Source organism: Heliangelus exortis, chromosome 1, assembly GCF_036169615.1.
Source record: "Heliangelus exortis chromosome 1, bHelExo1.hap1, whole genome shotgun sequence".
NCBI lineage: Eukaryota > Metazoa > Chordata > Aves > Apodiformes > Trochilidae > Heliangelus > Heliangelus exortis.
This window is the reverse complement of record NC_092422.1, coordinates 140713013-140739053: the sequence shown is the minus strand read 5'-3', so window position 1 is coordinate 140739053 and position 26041 is coordinate 140713013. Positions and strand designations below refer to the sequence as shown.

Below are 26041 nucleotides of genomic sequence, written 5' to 3'. Positions count from 1 at the left end.
ACATGACAATAGATATTTTATATATGAATAATGTAAAATAAAATTAATTAAAGCTGGTTCATGTTCTAATGATGAAAGGTTACAATATAAACCTGAACAGATTCAAAGTACAGAAATCACAGATAAAAAGCCTCTATTCTGCTTTTCACACTTGACTATTATTAGTAGTTTCACTAAACTATTACTAAACACTAAAAGAGAAAAACTTAGTTTGATTGTTTAGGCTTTTCTTTTTATTCCACTTCCACTCCATACATCACCATGTCTTGGACTACTTTCATACTTAACTTTATTTTGAATACCTTACCCTAGAAATAATTGATGCCGGGCTAATTGAAGCCTGTGTATTTCAATCAAAATTACCAATATTCTCAAATCTTAATTCTATTTCCATGTGTTTTTTTGTTTGGAAATTTGTTACAGCTCTACTGCTGTGAGTTCAGTGTTAAACCCATCAGCTACAAATATCTACCTGTGTAATAGCTGCACGAAAAAAATAAGTTTTCATTGAAGAGTATTTTGTTTACAACTTTGATGTAAGTAGTTTAAGTAAATCAGCTTTTTGAAATCAACACCATAATCCTTAAGTAAAAGTCTTTTAAGAAGTTTAAAACCACAGTGTAGAGGAAATGACACTTCTCTGTACTGTCAGGAAAAGATAATACTCTATATAAAGTCCTTCAAAAAATAAAGAATAAACAAAGCAGGCAAAACACATTTACTTTCTTATAAAGCTAAACAGAAAAAAGAACAAAAGAAGTTCCATTACCCGTGCTGGACTGACTCCAGTAGTGCTGGCAGTCGAGACTTCATGTTGTGAATCACTAATATTTTTAATCTTCAAATCCAGATATTCTACAACTTCCTCTACTGCCTGGCAGAAAGGATCCCCGTTGCTTCGGCCTTTTATCAAATGCATCTTCACTGTTGACAGAATTCGGCCCCCTGCGACTCTGAAAATAGGCACAGGGTCATCTCCACATTAATCTTGGCAGCTCTTTAGTATACCTATTAGTGTGGAACAGAGCTAGTATTCACAGTTAATCAAAACTCTTCAGAGAACAGCTTTGATCTTTTAAATCAAACAGCAGTGTAGAAGTATTGTCCAACATAAGAGTGTGCTAAAAAAATTATTAGAAGAAAAGGTAATTAATTTAGTATTTAGTAATATTCTGAGCTGCAACACAAAAGTAACTTCTCCATATGAGTTCAAAGAAAAGCACTTTCTTTAAACTTACAATTACTGTTTTGCTCATAAGCTGTTAAGTGTAAACAAAATGTTTCACTAGAATATGCATTCCAATTTAACAACCTATTAGATTTTTGAGTCTTCTGTGTTTCATGAAAGTGCTTCAAAATAACAAATGGCTTTCAATTTAATTTAAGTAGAAAGTAATTAGACTAAATGTGCAATGTTTGCCATAAAGGCACGCACTATTAATCTCTTTTTTCATCAATTATAAAAAATGCCTACAGGAAAGAATTTAGCAGATGAATTATGTAATCTCCATACAGTTTGGCACTAAAAAAATATAAATAATTGAATCTTATTGATATGGGGGCTTTATTGCAACTCTTCATATAGGAGAATAAGAAAGCACTTATCAGAGCACCTAAACTATGCTTTGACTGTAATTTCATGCTGTGGTCCTGTAACTTGAGCCATCCCTATTGCATGTATGATAGGCTACTTTTGGGATCACTTTTGAATTAGAACTACCAGGTTTTTCCCCAGTGAAACTCCTGACCAATTAGCAGCTTCAGTTGTACAGATGACACTCTAATAGATAGTACTGAGGTATTGAGACAAGTACACCATCTCCTGCTCTCTCTAACTTGCAAAATCAACATATTCTATAAAAAACTGAAACATAACAAGCTACCACGCAGACCGCATTATCCTGAGTGTACATAAATATATATGTGTATATATATATATTTATATATGTTTAATATATATATATGGTGTTTTTTATATATATATATATACATATATATATATATATGTCAGTTATTGAAGAATCACAAGAAACCCCAAAGACCTTGTATGAAAAAAATGTCTACAGGGACTGAGGCTCTTGTTACAGTGCTCCCTGACTTACCCAGACCTGGTGAATGAGAAGAATTTCACTGGTTAATAATGAAGTATATCTCCCCATCCAAGGGCTGGAAGTGCTGTCCTGAACAATATTGCTTAATTTAAATAACAGCAATAACTTAAACATTATAATGAGAGTGAGCACAGTCCCATCTCAGGAATGGAAAATCCAAGTGTTAGGTGTAAATTGCTCAGTTTGCAAGTGTAATATGTAGGTCCAAAAGCCATATGGAGGTATGAAGGTAGGAATTGCCAGTCATGAAGCACACTACTGTGAACTATAACTGGAAACTCAGTTAAATAAATTGGCTAGGGGATCCCAGATCTTGTCAGAGATCTTCAAAACTATATTTTGTCTTGAGTACTTTAATGAAGACAGTGAAATAGAGAATAAGCCCCTTGAGTTAAAAGCTCAATAATTTTGTCCAGTACCTACACAAATCATCAAGTGGCAGCCAGTTATTTTTGACCTCAATTGAGTTTTGGCAAATAAACATTACAAGAACCACTTAGCCCTCCAACATCATAATGCATCTCTTCCGAGAAAGTTTCATGCCATTTGGAAACTTTATCATCAGTTCTTTGGTACTGTCAGAACATGAACCCATCATTCAAACAAACAAAACTGATTATAATCAAGAATCAACTCACCCTACCAAGCAATCCTTTATCTTATGTTTAACACGACATACATATATACGACTTCATTATTTCCCTGTGACATTTTGCCTTCATCTTTTTCTCCTTTATTCTCTTGAACCTTTTCAGAGTGCAGCAATCTATATTTTATTTTTAGCTCTAATTTATAGACTTGGTTATTTTAATTGACTTTAATTTAATTTTTTTTTGAGAGAAGGGTTTAGTTTTGGGGGGATTTTTCGCTTGTGGTTTTGTTTTGGTTTTTTATTTCCAGAGTTATTTTAACTTTGAATACCAGCTGATAACACATGTAAGAATAAAGAAATAAAATCATAACACAAGGCACAAAGGATCCATTCTTCAAAAATTATTCCCAGGAGAAACAGGTAAACTGTGTGTTTAGAAAATATCCTGAACTGAAATTAGAGATTAAGACAGCACTCTGGAGAAGTGTTATAAACATTTTCTCTGTTTTTACAGGGTATGTATTTATTGCCAGTGTCAGAAGTAAGATCATGTGCTTGTTGAATTTTCTTTTGAAGTTGTACAATCACATTTCATATCCTTAAGGTAACACAGATTCTCTGCAGTGACAGTTGTGATGCAAAAAATTTAATTAAAAAACGTAAAAAAATCCTGCAGTCACCATGTTGTTTGACAAAAAAAAATCCAGTGAAGCTAGATATGCTCGCAATACTAAGTTCAGTTATGAGACTGACTTCCTGTCGGATATTTTTTCAAAGTTTTATAAAACCTAAGTATAACATCAAGCAAAAGCAATAAAAGCTATAATGTTCGTTCTGAACTTCTGCTCTAAGAATTTTCTTTGGTAGTCAATCTGCTTCATTATCTATTGCAATAATCTATCTTCCCTTTCCAGTTAACCTACAGTTCCCTTTTCCAGGCTGTAAGAACCACCAGCCAGTTTCCTGAAACATCTAATAATTAGATAAAATGTCCAAATATAACAAGGGTATCTTATTAAATCTTGCCTTTAATAGCAGATTTACTGGTTTTACCTTTCTATTTTTCCCCCCTTAAGAGTTTGGCTCAAAGTAGAAATCAAAGCTAAAATGCAGCATGTTGACTGTAACCTAACATCAGTCTATGTAGCTCAGACAAGAGTTTTGATTTAACTGTCTCACAGACTGTAAAAAACTTCTCCAAAAAACATCAAAGCAATGGCAATAGCTTTATTACTCCAGGTGACATAACCAAGAGTGAGGTCATGACTAATATATCAACTTCTTCCATGCCTACTGGCTTCATTCATGCTCCTGCCCACTTATCCTAAAAGGTATCTTGTACTTGGAAAGAAAGGTATATTTTGTACATGTGAAATTCTGAGGATGAAATTTAGAATTCTAGTTAGAAGAATCTCCATCAAATGAAACTCTGTATCCATATTCATATAACATATAAAATAAGCAGGCAGAGTTAGGTAGGAATAGGGATTGATTAATGGGAAAAATTAGTTTGTTTCTAATGTACCCTGTTAAAATACATGGAAGGAACTGGGCCAGAGACCTTGCTGTTTTGGCTTATCCTGGTTGAACAAGACAGAAAAAAAATAACTTAGAAAACCTGAAATTAACTTCAAAAATTTTTCTGGCTTTTTGCCAGGTCAAAACTAAATATTTCCACACAATTTCTAGCTTTAAATTTTACAGAGTAAAGATTATTCAGTTCACACTAGATTTGCAGGTATGATCAAACAGAAAAATTTGTGCTTTGCCAAAATTTAAGCATAATGTATGCACTTAGCCAAAAGAAAAGTCACCATGTGAAGCCTCCGTGCACACAGGTCAAGAACCATCCAGGATAGTTTGGAAAAAAAAGAAAAAAAATTAAAAAAAGAAAGGGGGGCATGGCATGGGGGGAAGTGGGCAATAGAAAGTGCTTGTGCACCCCTGCTCCAAAAAACATAATTCAGTCTTACCACAAGACAATGAAAAGTTTAAAGAGAAAAAAAAAAAAAAAAATCACCCAGCACAAGTTGTCATAAGAGAGCACTGCTGAAGGAAAGTTCTCTCAGAGATGCACCTAGGAACTGCAGCCAAGTCTCCTGATGCTTTTTGCTAAACTGCTTTATTTTCTCAGCCATAAACTGATGCTTTCCAAAATAATACCCTCAAATGATAAAAGCATTGTACTCAGTGAGCAGTATCTGTTCCATACATACTGTGCTGAGCCCAGTAGTCCAAGACAAACACACAGGTGAAGGGATTGACTGAAGTAGTCTTTGAAAGCTGGGGCCAGTCCTTTCTGTCTACAGGTAACTTGAGGTTACCTACACCATTATAATTTCCACACATTTTACATACATACACATGCATGTATGATGGAATAAGAAAAATATTATCAAAACAGTACTGAGCATCACCTGATGCCATCTAATTAAGATAATTATGCTCTTAATATGTCCTCTGTATGACTATTACCTTGTAGCTTTTAATTGAGGAAAAACACAAAACAAAAAAACCCAAACACACAGCAAAAAACTGCAAAATAAAAGCATTTTCTATGTTTATTTTTTGCCTCTACTACCCAATGCCAACTAAGAAGATTTGCTATTAGAAGTAAAATCCATTTCAGCTCTTTTTGTCCCTGTATTCCTTTCTTCAAGGAAAGAATTTCAGTCCCTCATCAGATGTACATGGTAGAGATTGGAGCACAGAAAATGAAAATTTTAGTCATATTTAGCTAGAATTTAAACCAAACAACTCGAGACATAAAATGCAGATCTAATGTGTGTGGATTAGTAATGAAATACTGTGCACAGCTCATGCCGTTTTACAGCAGCATGGGATATAATAAACTAAGGCATATTGTGAGGTTTGTTTCTTAATCTTGAACATATTTATAAAATGTTGAATCTCCCTCATACGTGCTACTTCATGAAGATTTCATCTACCTGACAAGAAGAGTGGGATAACATTTATCTAAAACAATACAAAACACAAATGCTCTTAACAGAGTAACTGTTAAAAGTAACTGTACCAAATGATTTTTCTCATTTTGCTATACACCATTTTTTTTAAATTAGCAGTTCATATTGATTTAGATTTCAAAATTTCAACAAGAAAATAAATCAGTGAACTTATCTGGACTCTAAGACCCTACCTTAGACCATTTCAGAGTTATTCAGTTTATTAGATCCACAATAAAAGCAGACACACACACAAAAAGTCCTATTGCTAAGTATTTTTCCATGTTGCTGATACAACTTCTGCTGTATTGCCCAAAATTTCTGTCCTTTAGCTTGGTGGAAGAAACTGGAGTGACTCTTCCTCACAAAGTACCATTGTCTAAAAGATCCAGTACCTTCCCAAGAACTTACTGCAAAAAAAAAGTTGGTGTCCTGTCCATGTCTGCTCTCACCAAGATAAATTCTGGGTATTCTCCATACCAAGCCACACTCCTCAAAACTGGTGATGAAGACACGATAAACAAGTATTCTTCTCAGAATAAGATTCTTGATGAGGAGCCACCCTCATTCCACGATACAGTTCCACTGTTCCACCCTCACATATCCAACTTAAAGGTTCCCTCTAGACATAGTCACTTTCCTACCATTTACTGAAAATTATCAGGATTGGAATTATGGACAGGGAGCTGTCAAAACCACTTCTCAAATCTGGATTAGAGGAAAGTCATGGAAACGGATGAGTTAGTAGCCTGATATCTGTATGATGGCATTAGGATAAGGTTTTTCAATCTAGCACTGATACTCAAGTGCCTTGACACCACAGCGTCCATGCCTTCTTCTTAATTAAGGGACTGTGTTCAATTTCACCATAAAGGTTATTGTATTCTCTGGCACCAGCCTAAATTGGGAAGCTAAGGAAAGGGTCAGCAAATAAAACTGAAATCATGAATCATTATATGCAGTATTATACAACTGAAGCACTGAAGACAACACACCTCAGCTGTGATATCTTAAGTCAGACTTACTTTCAAATGAACCTTTCCATTTTATTGCAAAGCAAATTACACCATAGTTTATTTTTTTTAATTATTTACTACTAAATACATTTTAAAACATTCTCAGCATTAAGTTAGATTAAGACAATCAGATTGAAGTATATCAGGTTTTCCATTATAAAGTTAAATGTGTAGGTAAAGCAAATAATTCAATTCACAATTATGTTAAAACACATTAGTCTTTGAGGTGGCAAACATTTTCAGGGAAATAAGAGTCTGGGGTTTTCCCTATAAAATAATTATTTTCTTACATAAACCTTTGATTTTTTTTTTTTCTATTTCTTTGAAATGCATTAAAATTCACAATCACAGTGCTTGTTTTAGTATGGTAGAATGGTAATACAGTGTTGATTCAGGTCATCCTATATAATCAGTAAATTTTACCTATAAATATTTAAACACCAAAAAATTCTTTGTTTCAATGATGTTATGAGCTGATAAACTAAGTTTCTTAGTTTCTAAGTTTCTGCTTAACTTCTCAGTCTTTTACTGAGAAAAAACATCACAATGCAGATCCTCCAAAAATGTCAGAAAAAGATTTATCCAGTAAAACACAATAAAACAAGTTAGAATGAATCTAAGCTCCTAATGGTTACAGAACTACAGCTTCACTGGAATAACCATGGCATGGCTGAACAGCCTGACAGCTGGAGTGCTGCAAAGGATGAATACAATACTGGATGGATGACACACAGGGGCTACACAGAGCTGGGTCTGCTATTCATTAACAAGGAAGAACTGGTCAGGGATAGGGGGTGGGGGGGAAAATAATCAATGGCAGCCCTTGATGTAGCAATCATGAAGTAGTGAAGTTGAAAATCCTAGGGGAGTGAAGAAAACAAGAAGCACAGTATAAACTGTGAGTTCAGGAGAACAGATTTCAGCTTCTTCAGTGAACTGGTGGATGGAATCCCATGTGAGAAAGTTCTGAAAGGAAGGAAAGCTCTGAAAGGAGCTTAAGAAAGCTGACATGTTATTACTGACATCATATCATAAGCACAAAATCAGTCCATCACAATATTCAGGAAAACGTAGGAATATCAGTAGAAAAGCTTGGATAAACAGTGAAGTGATGACAGAACTTCAGTGCAAAAAGGCTTTACACAGGACAGTGAAGAAGGGACAGGTTACGAAGAAATAATCTAGAAACATTGCCCAGGCATTTAGAGCTGTTGTTAGGAAAGCCAAAGTTCATCTGAGTTGATATTTGCAGGGAATGTTACAGTAGCATCACCTGCTGCTTTTGTATTATAAGGCTGAAGAAAGAAAATGTGGGACCTTTGCTGAAAGGCAGATTTTGCAACAGTTGACACAGGTAAAACGGAGATGTTCAATGCTTTCTTTGCCTCAGTCTTCAGCATGGCCTCCCAGGCTTCTGATTAGAAAAAGTCTTCAGAGAAGAATTCTCAGCAGTGGGTAAGGCTCAAGTTGGGGTTTGCTTGACAGAACCAAGCCCTTACAGGTCCATAGAACTAAACGGCCTGCATCCAAGTGCATTAATAGAATCAGCTGATGTCCTTGTAAAGGCACCCTATCCCGTATCTCTGAAAGGTCACATGGTGATCAGGCAAGGTCCCTGACAAATAGATGAAAGCAAATGTTTGCAAAAAAGACCAAAAGAACAGTTTGGAAAACCACAGGTGCATGCATCAACATCACTTTTTCCCTGAGAAAATCATGTAAGTCCTCTGAGAAAGTATTTCTAGGCACGTGAAGGATTATGTGGTTGCTGGTAAATGCAAGCATAGATTTATCAAGTGTAACTTATGTCTGACCAATTCCCCTGTAATAAAATAACTGGTTTTGCAGATTAGGGGGAAATTATATATGCCATTTACCTTGATTGTAGCAAGGATGTTGGATGATCAAGTTCAGAAGGTAATAAAGATGTATTGGATCTGGAGGCCAGTAACAAATGGAATAGCATAGGGCCTATCCTGGAATCTGTTTGTTGGTATTTTTTTCTTTTAAATATATTTGGCAGTGACTCGGTGATAAAAATACATGCTCATCAAATTTGCAGATTACACCACATTGGATGAAATGGTCAATATGCTTGAGGGCATGCAGAGATATGCCATGTAGAGATAACTACAGAGATGGGAGGAATGGGATAACAGGAACCATATGAAATTCAACACGACATGCGAAGTCTTGGAAAAGGATAACCCCTTGCAATGATACAGGCTGGGAAGCAGCTCTAAGTAAAAGAACCTGGGAGTCTTGGTGAATGTTCAACAAGCTAACCATGAGCCAGGAGTGTGCCTTGGCAGCAAAGAAGACCAACTGTATCCTTGGCTGCATCAACAGTAGCGTAGCCAGTAGTCTGAAGAATGTGATTATCCCTCTCTAATCAGCACTCCCTGGGCCAAATTTAGAATACTGAATCCAGTTTTGGGCCCCCCAGTCCAGGAAAGACACTGATAAATTGGAGCAAGATTAGCAAAGGGCTGCCAAGATGGTCAGGGAGACATGCCCTGTGAGAGGCAGCTAAGGAACAGCTTGTTCAGTCTGAAGAAGAGAAGGCTTCAGGAGGATCTGCTAACAGCTTTCCAATACCCACAAGAAGGTAACCAAAAAGTTGGAGCCAGACTCCTCATGTTGGCAGTTAATGGAAACAAAAGAGACAACAGGCATAAATTCAAATAAGAAAGGTCCCAACTTCATATAAGGAAAAAAATACTGCTCACCATGAAGGCATTCAAGCAGTGGAATGGGTTGCCAAGCAGAGAATTTGAAAACTTCCAGGGATGGAGACTGCACAAATCTTGACTGGATAAAGTCCTTGCTAACCTGGGTTGACCCCATAATTGACCCCTTTTTGAGCAGGATGTTGAACCAAATATTCCTGATGTTCCTTCCAATCTCAACTATTCTATAATCCTAAGTTTAAGGAGTCCTACAGACAATGTTTTGCATACACTTGCATAACTTCTGAGCAGCTTTAGAACACAAAAATCCAGGGCTCCACGAATGATATCCAATTAACTCAAACATTCAGCACAAGCCCATATAAAGCCGCATGTGCTTTCTCTCCCCAAAATGCTACTGCATCTCCAGTTTCAATCACAGAATCACAAGAGCAACACATAAGAACTAGCATTTTAGCTGTCGATGTGCACGATCAAGTTAAGCTGTGTAATTTCTACAGCTGACTTAAGACTGCTCATGGACCTGAAATGAGGACTCACCCCAAAGCAACACACTCTAATGTGTTGAATGAAACAACACAGCTAACTCTAAACAGCTACTGATGTGAGCTGTGCAATAATGCCACCTAGTGATCTGTATTTACAGTGAAGTCAGAAGAAGAAGGCAATTAATTTACTGCCCATCTACCAACTTTGCTACTCTATCAAAATAAGCAGGGACATTTAAAATACATATGTGTATACACACACACATCTATATGAACCAACAAGCACAGTAACCAGTAAGACAAGTGCCTTTCCATCATCCAATTTTAAGTCACACACATCTTTTATGAATTTGAAAAAAATCCACTACACAAATAGAATAAGTTCTTTCCAGCTGCAAGAATCATTATGGTCTGGACTAAAAAGACAAGGATTTCCAGAATGATGGAATAGTACTGCACTTTTTCGTTTATATCAATAGAAGAGTTTTCAGATCCTCAGGTGTAGAATAATCATAGAATCATAGAATCATAGAATTAGCTGGGTTGGAAGGGACCTCAGAGATCATCAAGTCCAACCCTTGACCCACCGGTGCGGTTGCTAGACCATGGCACTGAGTGCCACATCCAGTCTCTTTTTAAATGTCTCTAGGGATGGAGAATCCACCACCTCACTGGGCAATCATCCACTTCACTGACAAATACAACATTGATATGTTTCTTGTCAAGAAACAGACACAAAAGTAGAACATCCAAACTCTGTATTTACTGCACAAACATCGTCCAACTTACAGAATCTGTAAATAGTTTTAGGATTAGAAGTTTTAGAGCATCCTTGAAAGGTCAGTGATTTATTCTAGTCTTAGTCTTCTAGAGTCTTCTAGAGAACGTAGAGAGGCAAACTTGAACTATTTCAAAATTCCAGCAATTTTTAAGAATGTTTGTTTTGCTCAGTGAATACACCTTGAAACTATCAAAGTTCAATGTTTATCTTTCCATTTCTCTTGCTATCAGGTCTGCTCACTCTTTGTAGTATTTTTTAATATACTACATCATAGTATATTAAACTATGAAACATCATAGTTTCATTAAATTTCCACTCTGTCCAACAGCCTTCCCTTCCTTCATCTCATTTACTGTCCACTTTCATGGCTGAATGTCTTGGGAATGGGAAACACATTTTGCTGTTCTCCAAAGATACTGGGTTGTATCTCATTCAGAATCTCCTACTATTTTCAAAATATCTATAAGCACATCCCATCACTGTCCGACATCTTCAGGTTGGTTTCTAGGTTTCTAAAGCAAACGACCTTGACTAAGGCAGATGGAAAAAAGCCTAGTGTTTCCCAATGACCCAGTACTTACTTGGCTACTTTGTATTTTATGCAAGTTCAAAGGTGTAAGATCTCCACTGTAACAAGATGAAACTGAAATAACACACTGGTAATCATTAATTAAGCAGCAAAAAATACTGCATTTCTCTTGTGGCATAACAAATACCAAGACATGTTTTTGCAGGCTAGCTCATCTCTACATCAGAGAAACAGCAATAGCACAGACAGGTTGTCTAGTTTGGTCAGCAGGCTTCTAAAGTCTAAGCAACTGAAACTTCTGCTGCATTGTTGTTGGTTTTTTTTAACTCTGCTCTTTAGATTCCAGAAGTAACAGAACTAGATAAATTTCCTGTGTAAAACTGTTTTTTGGAACTCATCATAACTGTCACATCACAGGCAAGGCATACAGACAGTCCTAGCTCATATGGCTTATCAAAGACTTAGGAAAAATATCTTTGTGTTCACCAACACTGTGACACTTAAGAGTTTCTAAGCTGTATACTAGTCCTATAATGTTTGAGAACTCCAGAATTCTAATGAGGATTCTTTAAAAGATAAGACACCTGATTGGTCTTTCTCTATAAGCACTGAGCTATGATTAGACACACATAGAAAAACAATGGTAGTATTTTACATCTTGAGGTTTTAAAGTCTATGTAGAGCATAAGAGATATAAGAAACACCACACAACACCTAACTTACATTCTCGGTCACTGATAATCATCAATATCTGCATGTATACATGCAGTCTAATGTACATGCCAGAATCTGAATTTAATCTAAATTTAAGCAGCCCCACAGGACAGAAGGCAATAGAAGGATAAGCAGATGATGCTGCCTTCAAGAGAAATATCTATAAACTCATGTTTATTTTATATAAATATAGGAGAGCACAAGCCTTCCCCCCACCTTACGTACAGCTGACTCTGAAGAGTACATCAGAAAAAGCTGTGCTCAGCTTTAGAACTTGAATGGTCTCAATGTAAGCTGGGCTTGGGTTAATGCCCTAGATTCAGCTCAGGTAGAACATGTACTATATACCTGCACTATCACAGAATAAGTGGAACAGTAGATACAGCAGAGAAAGCCACAGAATGAAAAGCTGATTGCTGAAAGGACTTCCTAAGCTCTAGAGAATTCTCCCAATTAGAAACTGATAATTCCCAGCAACTATCCCACTAATTTTTCTCTGAAAGGGTAATTAAAAAGGCGTAGCAGTCTAGGTTATACTTTGATGAACTGTATACACCTGTAAAAGTGGTCTTTCCACCACAAAAAGCAAGTTCATGCACATAAATGTTTTCCCGTTTCTCATTTTTATCAATGTACAGCACCAGATATGGTTCAAGGAAAGACTAAAGCATGCATTAAAAGCTAAGTCAAAACTTTTCCTTAGTCCCAGATAGCATGTCTCTGGCATCCAGGATGTTGAAATGAAAGAAAAAGAAACAGAATTAAAAAAAAATAAAACAACCAAAACTACAACACTGCAAAGCAACTTCATTAACACTTCCTACTTCCAACATCAATGCAATCTGAACAGTAATAATGCTTATAGTTTACCTGTAAAATTTTGTTTTCAGTGTGTGTAGATCAGACTCAATTCAAACTAAAAAAGATTCTTTAGGATTAAGGAAAGATCTATTACAGCTGATCTGCTAAAGCTTTGTATAGAAAAATAGTCAAATATAAATGAAAAAAATTACTAACTTCTATAATGTTTAAGAATACTGCTCTTCTCTCTACTAGTGCCAGCACTTACCAATTCAAATTCCTGTGTTACACTTACATTTCTCTTTAATCCCAAAATTCATAAGCCTGCCCAATAGACTAACTTCAGGTCTTCAAAAACATTCAAAATCAGTGACTTAACCAGAGGCTTTCCTATATATTCTAATAAGGCTTAAGTTTTAAACACTTACTCTGAATTATTAAGTAAATTATGTTTGTTTTTTGTTGTTTTTTCATTCCTCCTCCTCAAGACACATGCACAAGGGAAGAAAAAAAAAAAAAAAAAAAAAAAAAGGTGCCTAACAAGACAAAAATATAATGGAAATTCCATTACCTTGGATTTAAGATTTCACCAATGATTTCTTGGAGCTTGTCAATAAAATTAACCAAGTTTGAAAATCCCTTTATGTGGACTTTTAAAGGATCAAATAATGAAGATGCACAGCCTCTTCCTCCAAGTTCTACGGTTCGGATAAAAGATGTTGCCATCTATTAGGAGAAATATTCAAAAGCATGAAACTGTAGACATAGGTGAAATGTACATGTCTTGAAGTGAGCCCCTTCTACAGATTTTCAGACAGTGTATAATAGCTGGTTGACAAAAGAAATAATTTAACCAAAATCAATAGAATTCCTCTCAACAAAAAGCTTTGTACATATCACTATATTTGCAAGATAAATACCCAGAGTGTTTAAAAAAAAGACAAAAAAAAAACAAAACAAAAACCAAAGTGAAAATTACCCATCTAATTTGATATTTACATTGGCCTTTTGACAGTTTAAAAAAAACTTTAACACACAGTATAGAATTTTTTTGTTGTTGAATCTTTTTGAATGCTCATGCTGACCTCAGAAAAATTACTTAAATTCAGAGGGCTGTCCATGAGCCAAGAACAATTTTAACATAAGCATGTAAAGTGACTTCGGTAGTACATTTCTTTTCAGGGTGCAAATAAACATAATGGAACATTAAAGTTTTAAAAAAAACATGACAGTTGAAGTATCTGTTGTCACAGGTACCCAACTCTTACCGTTTACATATATTTTTATATGCTGTAAAGACACTGAAAACAAGAGATGTCCCCAAAGTAGTATGCCTCAGAGTGCAATCCCTCAAATTTTTAGGCAACAATCAGAATAAAAGGCTTAGCAGTTCTCCAGAAAGGTGAAACTAAAGATAACAATCCAATATACTTAACACAGATGCAGTAATATTAATTGCACTTATGACTTTTGATTTCAAACTACACAGCTAAATCATAAAGCTTTTAGGACTGGAAAGAGTACAACTGGAATTATTCTAGCAAAGAAAATAAACCTGTCAGTATTTCTGCCTTTGTGCTAAAAATTTCTTGTGGATCAAGTACAGTTCATACCTTCCCAATGGAAAATATTCTGGCTTTGCAAGCTTTCTACAAGACACAGATGCCAGAAAGGATGACTTCTTAACATGGCAGAGAAGCTTCCCCTCTGGCAGCTGTGAGGAAGAGGTAATAAATCCAGTCCAAACACATACTTTTTTTTTTTTTTTTTTTTTTTTTTTAATACAATGTTAACAGAGTATTAGGAGCAAAAATAATATCCCATATTCAGCCATAAAACTCTGAAAATGAAGCTGCCTCAATGACTGTCATGTAACCATACAATTTTTCCTTGGTTTGCTGCTGTCTGCATTGAGGTCTCTGTACATACAAAACCTGATTATTTTCAATATGAGGGAATAACATTTTTTTTAGACAAAGGACTCTGGATAGACTATGTACACTCCTCTAAGTAAAAATGTACCTCATGTAACAAACAAGATACTTTAGGAACAAGCCTCTGTGACCACTGCCCATTGATGTTCTATCTATTTATAGTCCCATACAAGGGCATTAAGAAAGTGTATCTCAAGTTTTGGGTTTTTTTCCCCACCCCTGTGCCTTTGAGATTAAAATGAGCAGGAATGTCCCATACCAATAGTATATTGAAGACTACTTCAAGCCTGATCATGCTATGAATGACTGGAAAGCATTGCTCTCCCCAGATTCTGAGTTAAAGCTAAAAAAGCTGCAACACTGCCCTTTTGGCCTTTGTTCTAGCATGCACACCAAAGGCAGGATTTTGTCATCAGGTAATTTGTATACAGGAATGCTTCAAGTTCCATGTGTCTAAAGTTTAACAAATGGACAAATAAATATTGCTTGCTATTCAACCAAAATACTTACAGAACATTACTATGTATTTCATTTTTAATGTTAGTGACTTAGTTTTGTTAATGTTAACATGCTTTATGATATTTATTAAAATCAACCTCATAGCTCTTAGAGGTATTTGGTCAGCAGCAACATCTAATCCAATGCCATCTTCGTCTTTTTTTCTTTGATATGCATATTCATGACCTCACTTTACACTGTTTACAAAGATTTCAAATTTTAAAAACAATAATAAAAAATTGGCATAGTACAGGTTTTCAGGATTTCGTTCACTCTCTGGGATGAACAGCCTCAATTCCTGTTTTTGTATTACCAAATTTTAGAGCACCAGAGGTACACAAGAACACAATTATTTTTCTGTCCATCTTTAGCTCTAATGACCAAGCAAGCACCCATTCCTTCACAAAGAACCTCTGTTGTGTCTTTTTCACCTGAAACCATGATTATGGTGGAATCTGACTTGGCTTGCAAGTGTCAGTCCTGCATAGGCAATTAAATTAAAGCAACATATTATGTTAATAGACCTATTTTATTGCCTCTGATCTACAGAAAGTTTTATTTGACACACATACCAGAAATATGGACATTTTTCTTGTCTGTGAGGCATGTTTTAGTTTAGTGAAGGCTTCTCTATCAAGTCCTCTGTCAGGAACATTTAGAATTTGAGCCAGTGCTAGATCATCCTTAGAATTCACCAACAGGCTTAAATATGAGCAAACACACTTCTTTGCCAGGATTCTCACCTGTATAAGAAAGCACCACACAAACTGTTATTCCACTGCTAAATTATATTCCTTTTTTAGAAAAAAGTTAACTATGTATGCTCTGATATAATTTTTGAAAGAGTAAAAATTTCACCTTGCATAACTTGAGAATGCTATTTTATGTGTGGGGACTGAATCAATCATGAGTAAGTTGTTAAATTTACATATGTAGTATTAAAATATTTGATGGCAGGTTCTCAAAACTGGCTATCACTTTCTACTTGGAAACCTCTTCACAGATATTCTTTTTCTATCCCAAGGCAAAATATTAGCACTATTAAACCACATAACAATTTGTCATGAACTTCAAATAGGCTAATATTTCAAACAACTCACCAGCTCTTTACCAGATCCAGTATTTTTTTTTTTTTTTTTTTTTTTTTTACTCCCAGGGGATTTCAGCCACAGAAACTCAACTGATGAAGTCTGGACATAAATTGTGATCCAGCTTCACCCCCATAACCAAAATATAACATTGTAATTGCTTATATTTCAGCACTGTTCTGGAATCTGTAATAACAACAGTCCCCAGACTGAAGAATTTACAGTTTTGTCATAAGCAAAGAAAAGAAAGACCAAATTAACTGAGAGAAAAATAAACAGAAAACCTGCATTTGCTATGGAATTTCTTCTTATTCAAAGGCAGGTATACAACAAAAATGGAGGCAGTAAAGATCACCAAGCATTGCTGTGTGACAGTCTGAAAAGTTTTAAGAGAAGGGAAAAAGAGAAAGGAATATTTTTACTACACAAGTCAGAACAGCAGGACACCTGTTATGTAAGTAGTAGAAGTGCTATCTAGGGAAGAAATTCAGTTCAAAAATTATTTTCTTGTTCAGAAATATTGAATTTTATCCAAATATTGAATGGAAATTGCCACTTATCATGAGAAAAGCAAGTTTAGAAATTACTAAAGCTTCAGCATCTTATCCATTGTTACATAGTATTCTGAGACTCATGTTTTGATAGTTGAAAGGGTAAAGAGAAGGAACCCAGCATTCTCATCAAGTCCTCTACTGGGACAGACAAATCTTGCTTGCTTTGTTACAGCTTCCACCACAGTGGTTATTTAGATTTGTTCCATATACAAAGGAATACAAGAAAATAAATTTAAATCAAAGATTATTTCACCTACCACGTCTCTTTTAAGAATCGGGCAAGTCATTTAACTCTTAGTCAACTCAACATCTGAATGATAGTGTACTCATTGAAAAATTTATTCCCTGTTTTTTCAAGACAGGGTAAGTCTTCATGAAGTACCTGCCATAATAGGACTATCTTCCAGAATGTAAATTTCTGCTTTTAGCCCCATACACACACCTACAACATACTCAAGTGATACAGAGTTTGAATACATATGTTCTGGTTTTTTAAACCATCAACAGTTTAATATCAGTTATTAGAAAGGAAAACTGTTATATTTCATCTTTTCATATATACAAAGCACTACAAAAGAAGCAGGAATAATTTTACCTTCACATTCTCCTGACCCTGTTGCTTGACTGGTGTACAAGGAGCAGAAAGAACAAAATCATTGGTTTGTTGTTCATTCATTATGCCACAAATAAATTCCAAGAGTTGAACCTTCAATTAAAAAATTAGGATAAACTTAAGTATGAAGATGACTACAAAGTAAAAGTATTACTGAAACCTGGTGAAACTGTCTTCACTATTTTTCTAGTGTTTTGATGTTAACACAGCCCTTAAAAACTACTTTTAGTTCTGGTCTTCAAAAGTGCAAATTTATTTAGCAGACAGATGAGGGCTAAGATTCAATTTAACTATAAAGAGACAGTTACATAATACACTAACACTAAAAGCAGCTGCTTATATTTGGGATAACATTTAATATGTTATACCATGCTTAGGAAGAACTCATTAACCCACCTAAGTTCTCTATCTTCCCCATTAACCACTTGAGTGTTTGAGTGCCTGTTCTCTTAACTTTTAATAGGCAAGCTGCTAACAAGTGAACTTGCCATGGAACTATACAGTAATTTAGAGTAAAAGGGACCTATAAAGATTACCTAGTAAAAATATAATGCTTGCAGCAGGACTGCTCTGACCAACTCATTCAGGAACATACTGAGCCAAGTTTTTAGTATCTGCAAAGATGGGACTCTACATCCCCTCTAGGTAACCTGTTCTGATATTTGACCACTTTTTCATAGAGAAAGCTCTTTGTTCTTACTAGGGATGGAAGGTAAACAGTTTCAATCATATTGTAACTAGCAATTCATGGTATGTTCATATATGCCTCAGTTTATTTAATGTTCAGTTACTGATACAGATTTCCTCATATTACAATGACCACCTATTTAAATGTACATAAAATTCAGATTATAAATTATTTCAGCTCTGCAATGCTGAGTGAACAGTAAAAGCAGGCAATTACCCCCTCTCTAATTTTCATTACAAGCTAGAAGCATGCACATCTAAATACAACATTCCTTACTTTTTTTCAGAATCAACATCCTTCATCTTTATACCTTCCATCCTTTATCTTTGGACCTTGAGGGTCCAAGGGCCACAGAGATGATCCAAGGAATAGGAAGCCTGCTGTATGAGGAATGGCTGAGAGAACTGGGTTCGTTTCAGCCTGGAGAAAAGCAGGCTTAGGGGAGAACTTATTGCCATGTTCCTGTACTTAAAAGAGTGGCCACCAAGAAGATGGAGGCTTCCTTTTTAAAACTATTCCCACAGAAAAGATAATGTAATGGGGGTAAGTTACTTCTGGGCAGATGCTGATTGGACATTAGAAGAAAATCTTTCACTATAAGAACAGTCAGACATTGGAACAATCTCCCCAGATGGTGGATTCACACACTGGACATCTGAAAACTCAGCTTGACAAAGTGCTGGGCCAGCTCATCTAAAACATGTTCCCACTTAGAACGGTTGGACCAGATGATCCTTGAGGTTTCTTTCAACCTGGCATTCTATGATTCTATGATAATTTTTAAATTAATTTTGGCTTTTTAAAAAGATTTGGTAATTTAAAATGTTTCCCCAGTAGAAGAGCAAAGTAACTTCTGAATAATTCAGAGCTCCTGTGTATATTTAGAAGTGTCATAAATCCATAACTAGAATTAAAAATAAGTCAAAACAATATCAGAGATCATACCAACAAAATACTTACAGGGGCTATGCTTTCATCTTCAGATATAAGCTCAAGACCAGAGGACTTCTGATATATGTCTACTAGATCTAACATACTGCTTCTCACTAAGAAGGCATGATAGGCTTGTTTTACATCAGCATAATTTTCAGGTTCTTTCATGTTTTCGTATGATAATCCCAGTTTGTCATGTAACAAATACTTCCAATTTTCCAAGACATCACTAAGTGACACTGTGAAATCCCCACGGTGCTAATAAAACAGGAAAAAAAAAAATTGTATCCTGTACAGCTTTAAAAAGAATTTTAAAACAGGTTGCATATATAAACGTACATCTGTTTGTTATAAACATAACTATTTAGATTGCAGTAAAGTCTTACTTATAGCTGAAGTTCTTCCATTGCTTTGCCTTTACAGTGGAGTTTTGTTATATGAAGTGTTTGTTCCTGATCTATAAGATACCAAATACATATACTGACCTTCGACAGACTACAGAAAGCTATTTATTTGCAGAGCTATTGTTTTCAGCATGGCAGGAATCTAATCCCAAAGGCAGCAAGTACTTCCAGAGCAAATTTTGCCTTCTAATTTATGCATGGGTTATGATAATTCAGTATTATGGACTTGCACACTATTCCCTGGATTACCAGAATATTCAAATGGCATTCGTCTCCTGAGAAGCACTTGTTTCCCATTTCAGTCCCTCAAAATAATGGAACATATAATAACCCAGTTTAAACAGACCAAAACAGCAGTAGGTTGGAGAAAGAAAAGATTATGCTCTTATTTTAAAACAAAATCCTCCAGGAGCTCCAAACTAAAAGTATAACTCCAACATGGTATCTAATAAATCAAAATCTTTCCTCACCAAAGGACCTGCAGCAACTAGCAAAGGTTATATAAGTGCTGAAAAAATATTTTAAATTAAAATAAAATTGCCCTCCAGATATTAACCTTCACGACAGTGTATTCTATTACTTATACAGACAACTTATCAACACTCCTTGGTGGGGGTTTTTTGGGGGTTTTTTGGTTTTTTTAAGTGGTGTTTTGCAGTAAGCACATGCCAACAGGCAGCCTATGGAAGTTCAAAAAGTTCCATACTTTCATTCCTCAATAGGCATTGCAAGTATTGTGTTCCACAGGCATAGAAACAATAAAAGTATTATGAAGCATCTTCACTCCTTAATAGTACAGTATGCTGAGTTTTCCATACTTTCATTTTAGGACGCCTGAAATCCAGTAGCATCATTTAATTTCTTTTTTTAGTGTTCTGTAGGTATTACAAATAATCATAGCAAATATCTATGGTAAGGCAAATAAGCTTCTATTTGAATGGAAAAATTATTTTAAAAACCTAGAAAACTATGCATATTTCAGCAACACCATGCTTTCCCTTGTTTTAGAACACGTGTATTCAAAATTGCTTTGCTTAGCCACCACCCAGATGTTATCTCTAGTTCTATTTCCAGGCATAGTCCTTAAGTGCAGTATTCTTGTCTGGCATTGCCCTCAAGTTGTGCAATTCTGCAGTCTCGTCATTTCCTGCCCTACTGAGCCTTCATTGCTTGCAGATGCTCTCACACAGACATTCCCAAACTGTCTTTATGTCCATAAAGCACATAATGGTAGGAGAAAGCAGCGTTTTGAATAATTTCTTCATTCCAGTAAATGCTGATAGTGCCATGCACATTTAGAAACTGATTCATATAAGCAGAAGTGTATAGACGTGAGCACCTGAGAGTTGCTATAATGCAATCTGTTAGAAGCAAAGCCAGTGAAGTTACAGGCTAATATCCCAAGACTAGAGAAACCCAGTATACCTTGAATGCTTAATTGATTGGGATGGAACACTTTTTTTTTAGGGGGTGGGACACAAGAGAGTAGAGGTATGCTCTGATTCAGGAGGACTGCAGGTCTACAGTATGTATGGGTCAGTAAAAGAATTAGAATTTGCAATAATAGGATCCTGAAACAAAGAAAAATTGTACTCATCCAAGCAACAAACCAAATATTTGAAGTGAGGATGCAAAAAAGATGGAGCCAGGCTCTTTAAGGTGCCCAGTGGCAGGACACCATGCAATGGCACAAACTGAAAAAACATCAGGACACACTTTCTTTACTATGAGGGTGGTTGAGCACTGGCATAGGCTGCTAATAGAGGTTATAAAGTCTCTATCTTTGGAGATATTTGATAGCTATCTGGACATGATCCTGGGCAACTGGGAGTAGATGTCCCTGGTTGATATGGATTTGGACAAGGTGACCTCCAGAACTCCCTTCCAACCTCAGCTCTTCACCAATTCTGTGGCAAATTAATCATACTGAGAAACAACCAAGATAATGTTTCTTGGTAGCATCATTTTATTACAAGCAAAACATCATGCAATGCTCCTACAAATATGGTGGGAGTCTCATTAGCAGAGAGAAAGATACAGTTTAAGGGAGGAACAGTGTAACAACTTATATTTATTTGCCAATATGGAAACAAGATGATTTGAGAAAACATTCAAGAAATACAGGATAATGAAGAGAACATACATTCAGACAGCATGCAAAATGCAGTCATGGAAGCATGGGGTATAACTAAACCATTCACCAAAACTGATTTCAACCAGAATCAGAAAGAGACAAATACAACTTCCTAAAGGCAAAATGTATTTCTAAAATCAATAAAGAACTTCCAGTCTCACAGTCCTAGTGGTAGAAGAGAGATTCACAAAATAGTTAAGTCAGAGAATTTGAATTCAGACTCAGGAAAAAACTCCTACTTATCCTGATCCACAGGTGCAAACATAGTCAAGCTAAAGCAGTTTACCCTCGACTGAACTTCAATCGTTACTCTACTTCAAACCTTAAGAAAGATTCTTTAAAGTTTTTTTAAGTTTTAGATCTATACTACTGAGCCTAGGTAAAAGGAATTAACATTCACAACAGATCATACTGTGCTACAAAGTCTTTTCAGAAGTGTTCAAAGAGAGTTTGTTTTTCCTTTGATCCCTGATATTTGAGGGATATTTATCACACTGTTTGCTACCCTTATTCTTGGTAAAACTTAAGACTACTATAGTACTTTAAAAGTTTTCCAGAGTTCTCAAAAAAGCATTGTTATTTTTCATTTCTACTGCACACACAGATAATAACTAAAACATGAAATTGATTTAAATCATCCAAGTGCCTAGAGAACAGGTTTTTTGTTTTGTGGTAGGTTTTGCTGTGGTTTGTTTTGGTTTTTTTGTTGTTTGGTTTGTTGGGGTTGTTTTTTTTTCAATCTAGCCAATTAATAGCTTGCTTGTACACTATTTTTTCTTGCAGAAATTGACTTTATCATAGGATTTCTATTCTATAGGTGATATGTTAAAAATACAAAATCACTGTACTTAAACCTGAGACTTAACAAGGGACATGCCTATAGCTGTAATGCTCTGCATCTAAGCTTGAAGTTTTGGTGCTGAACAAAATTTAAAAAGCCATTTTTAACACTGTAAATATCAGACATTCAACTGAAGAAACTTAACTTCAGATACAGCAGATGCAAATGTTAAAATAGTTTTACTCAACATATGCAAGAGAAGATTTTTACATTCTGCTAATTTGTCTTTTTAGACAAACTAGTATAAACAGAAAAAAAACAAATTGGGTTTTGAGCACTTAGCCTTCAGATATGAAGTAAAAGCAGTAAATTTCAAAATTAAATTACTTGAAAATAACTGCTTTAAATTTGTTAGATCATCTCTGAAAGAAAAGATCCTTTTAAAAGGGAGCAATCTTTTCTAGAGAAGAAAAGTATAAAGTGAAACCAATTTTTACATCTAGGGAGAAGAAAGCTTATTGTAAACTGTTATGAAAGAAGTAGCAATGAAACATTAAAAAAACATATTTATCATGTTTATAATTTTTGGCATCCAACAGAATAACTCATTTTTCTTCTCAAAGCTGGCTTTGTAAAAACACTTGTAGCTCTTCCTTGAGAATCACAACAAACATGGCAAACAGCAATTGCTCCACAGCTAGTTTTGCATTATTGCCCTTTATCAGTTCCTTGAGAGTTCATTTTGGTGCACAATAATTTTCTAGTCCTACCTACACAGGTACTGTGAGGACACTGGGATTCTGGATGGAATATATTACTTTATATGAAGTACAGAGGTAGAGCCTTGGGATTCTAATATTTCATCTGTAATGATTATTACAGATTACTGTAGTTGATCATTCTTATACCTAATGTTTAGACAAGAGGTACTCCCATTCTGCACATTTTAGACTACATAGCTTTTTCTGGTGATGAATTCAGTTAGGTTAAAGATTGGCTCTGAAAATGTTTCTTCCAAGATAGAGGTTTCTTCCAGTACAAGTGGCAATTAGAGTGCACAAACTGAAGTGAGTTTTCTGCTTGTCTGGGGGGATTGCTAGTTTGCAGGTTTGGTTTTGGTGCAATTTTATTGCTTGTGGTGCGTTTGCTGGTTGTTAGGTTGTTTTATTTTTTTAACTAAAGATTTATACTATGTGTTTTAATTTGCTATGCAACATTTGTATGTTTTCCAACAATGATAGCTTATTTTCCTCAATAATCGAGTTTATTGACCTAAAAAGATATTCTAATATCAAAGTGACAATTGCAATTGTTGTCATTAGATGAGACACATGCCATGACTGATGAGACACAGGCATGGCTGTATGTTGTAACAATTTCCAGTATGTTTCAGGTGACTGCTAATGGACAACTTTCCACCTGTGACAAGCCACAGTGTTTTTTACAGAGGGACTTCAGGGTTACACCTCCTATTCATCTGACAGACACTTCTTGGACATGTAAAGAAGGAACCCGTGCTTTCTACTGGTACTAAGTGCACACTCGGAACTTATATGTATAGGTCCCCATAGGAAGGGCCTCAGGAAAAGCAGCAGCCAAGACTGAACCACTGCAAGCACAGCTCATACAACCTGCAGCAGCTCAGCTTTATACTCTTCTTGCATAATTTCACTGCATTTCAGAAGACTCAAGAAAAGCTTAACCCCAAAAGCCATAGTTCTCCCATTCTGACCTACAGCGGAGGAGAAACATTAGATGGAAATACACATAACATATATGATTAAGAAAAGTATAGTATTTAATATTAAAGTTTAGATCTCGGGTACACACTTAAAAGACTCCTATCCTCTCATCTGTTTCATGGTTCTTTTTCTAAGCCCTGATCTAACAGCATGCTCGATCATATTAATTTCAGTGTCTTGCTAATGATGGTTCAAAATGAAGGTCACCTCAGTTAGATCAATAATGAAGTGACCAGAACAGCCATTTCAAGTGCACAAAAAGTCCAATAAGTGACCCAAATTTGAGATGTACCAAATACTGAAATAATGCTAACCTGTTTATTCACTTCAGCCATTGACAGTTGTAATGCCATCATCATGCAGTCTGCTCCACATACAGTAGTCCTTTCAGAGTTTGAAAATAAATGCCACTGTCGTCTGAAACACTTGATCAAGTTTAAAATTTTTTGCTGGAAAGCAATCATTGTCTACAGTAGAGATAAAAATAGTTAAGATAAATAAAAATTACTGTATTCATGCAAGAAGCCTATGCACATCATCTCCTTCAAATCATGAGTACAAATCCTATTGTATCTTCTTGCAGATCAAGTTTCTAGAATAAACTCATCACTAAACCAAAAGTCTGGTGAGACTCACCTCACTGCAACAAAGCAACTACAAAGTTGTTAAAAATACTTATTATATATGATATCTTCATGAAGACTGCTTACTTTCCTTGTACATTGTGCAAACATAAAAGAATCAACATTACCACAAATCTAAGTCTTTTATCTCTGAGAACAGCAAGTATGAAGGCTCCAGAGTGTCTTCTGTACTATTCTCATTCACTAGGTGTTCAGACCAGTGTCTATCAGAATTGGCTGGAACCTGGAAACAAGAGATTTAGCATCTTTTAAGATTTACAAACAAATATATGTCTAAATGCCTTTTTTTTTTTCTTTTTTTCTTTTTTTTAAATTCCATAAGTTATTATCTCCCATTTCCTTTAGTAGTGACTTTCAGTATCAGTTTTGAATTTGACCACTTCATGTAAAAGGTCTTATTTGACCATCTTGCATTTGGCAAGACACAAACTCTTTAAAAGACTCCTTAAAAGACTTGTGCTTTTTAAACCTGATCTTTCTTGAAATAAAAGTTCTCTAACACTGCAGTGACAGTACAGGAGCAATACTCATACCAATTACCATTACCTTTCCCTTTATTTCACCTAGTTAATGCAAATTCCACCGCAATTTTGTTTTTGTGTTTTGTTTTTTTGTTTGGTTGGTTTTGTTTTGTGTTTTTTTGTTTTGGTTTTGTTTTGGTTTTTTTGCTGATTAGTATGATGATGCATGGGAAAGGGGCAGAGGAAACAGGAGACATAAGTAATAAGCAAAATTGTAACAGCAAGTGCAGTTAATTACTCTCCAGAATGTTAGAAGGGGAAACCTACTTCATTCTTCATTTTTTCACGTTGACGTGAGCAAAACACAGAAGACAGAACAGGTGAGAAAGTGAAAACCCTTGTAAGGCAACCAATGGGAGGCGTTTCTCTCTCCCCCCAAAGCTCTGAGAGGTTTCAAAGGGACAAATCCTGTTACTGGGAAGGAGAGCCCACCGAAACATCCTGAACAAGTCAAACAGCCCGCGAAACAACCCCTAAACCCCGGGGACCGGCATCAACATCACCATTACCACCTCCACCGCTCACCTCCCCCTTCCCCCAGGTGAACACTCGCGGCCGCGGCCGCCTCACACACCCCCACCGACTCCCAGCCTCACGCCCCGGCCCCAGCGCGAAGCCGCCGCAACCCCCCACCCTTGCCCCTGCCACCAGAGAACCTGATCCTCGACAGCACCCACCCACGGAGCAGCCGAAGCTCTCCCGCTTCTCAGCGAAGCCACCTGCCCCGGCGGTGGTGGGGAAGAGAGGGGAGGGAAAGCGGGGGAGCACAGCGGGGCCGGTAGAAGGCATAGCGGCCGTTGCCGGCGGTTTAAATTTAAATCC

The 26041-nt window shown here is 36.0% G+C and overlaps 1 protein-coding gene across 6 annotated transcripts in view; it reads right to left on the bottom strand.

The window, feature by feature from the left end:
* PARPBP (PARP1 binding protein) overlaps nt 1-25973 on the bottom strand; it is a 47322-nt gene extending 21349 nt beyond the window's left edge. For 4 of the 6 annotated variants that reach the window (XR_011722798.1, XM_071727947.1, XM_071727955.1 and 1 more), the window contains exons 1-8: nt 25897-25973; nt 24806-24921; nt 24369-24521; nt 19021-19251; nt 17355-17465; nt 15690-15860; nt 13257-13411; nt 770-953 (exon numbers count right to left, since the gene is read on the bottom strand). Coding sequence is in view for 5 of the 6 variants with exons in the window: in XM_071727947.1 (XP_071584048.1) it covers nt 770-953; nt 13257-13411; nt 15690-15860; nt 17355-17465; nt 19021-19251; nt 24369-24518 (1002 nt within the window). In the remaining variant the exon portion in view is untranslated. Of the gene's footprint in view, nt 1-769; nt 954-5860; nt 6077-13256; nt 13412-15689; nt 15861-17354; nt 17466-19020; nt 19252-24368; nt 24522-24805; nt 24922-25896 lie in introns of those variants that run through there. The other 2 variants (XM_071727988.1, XM_071727964.1) reach the window with 2 other exon arrangements.
* Nucleotides 25974-26041: the final 68 nt, after the last annotated feature.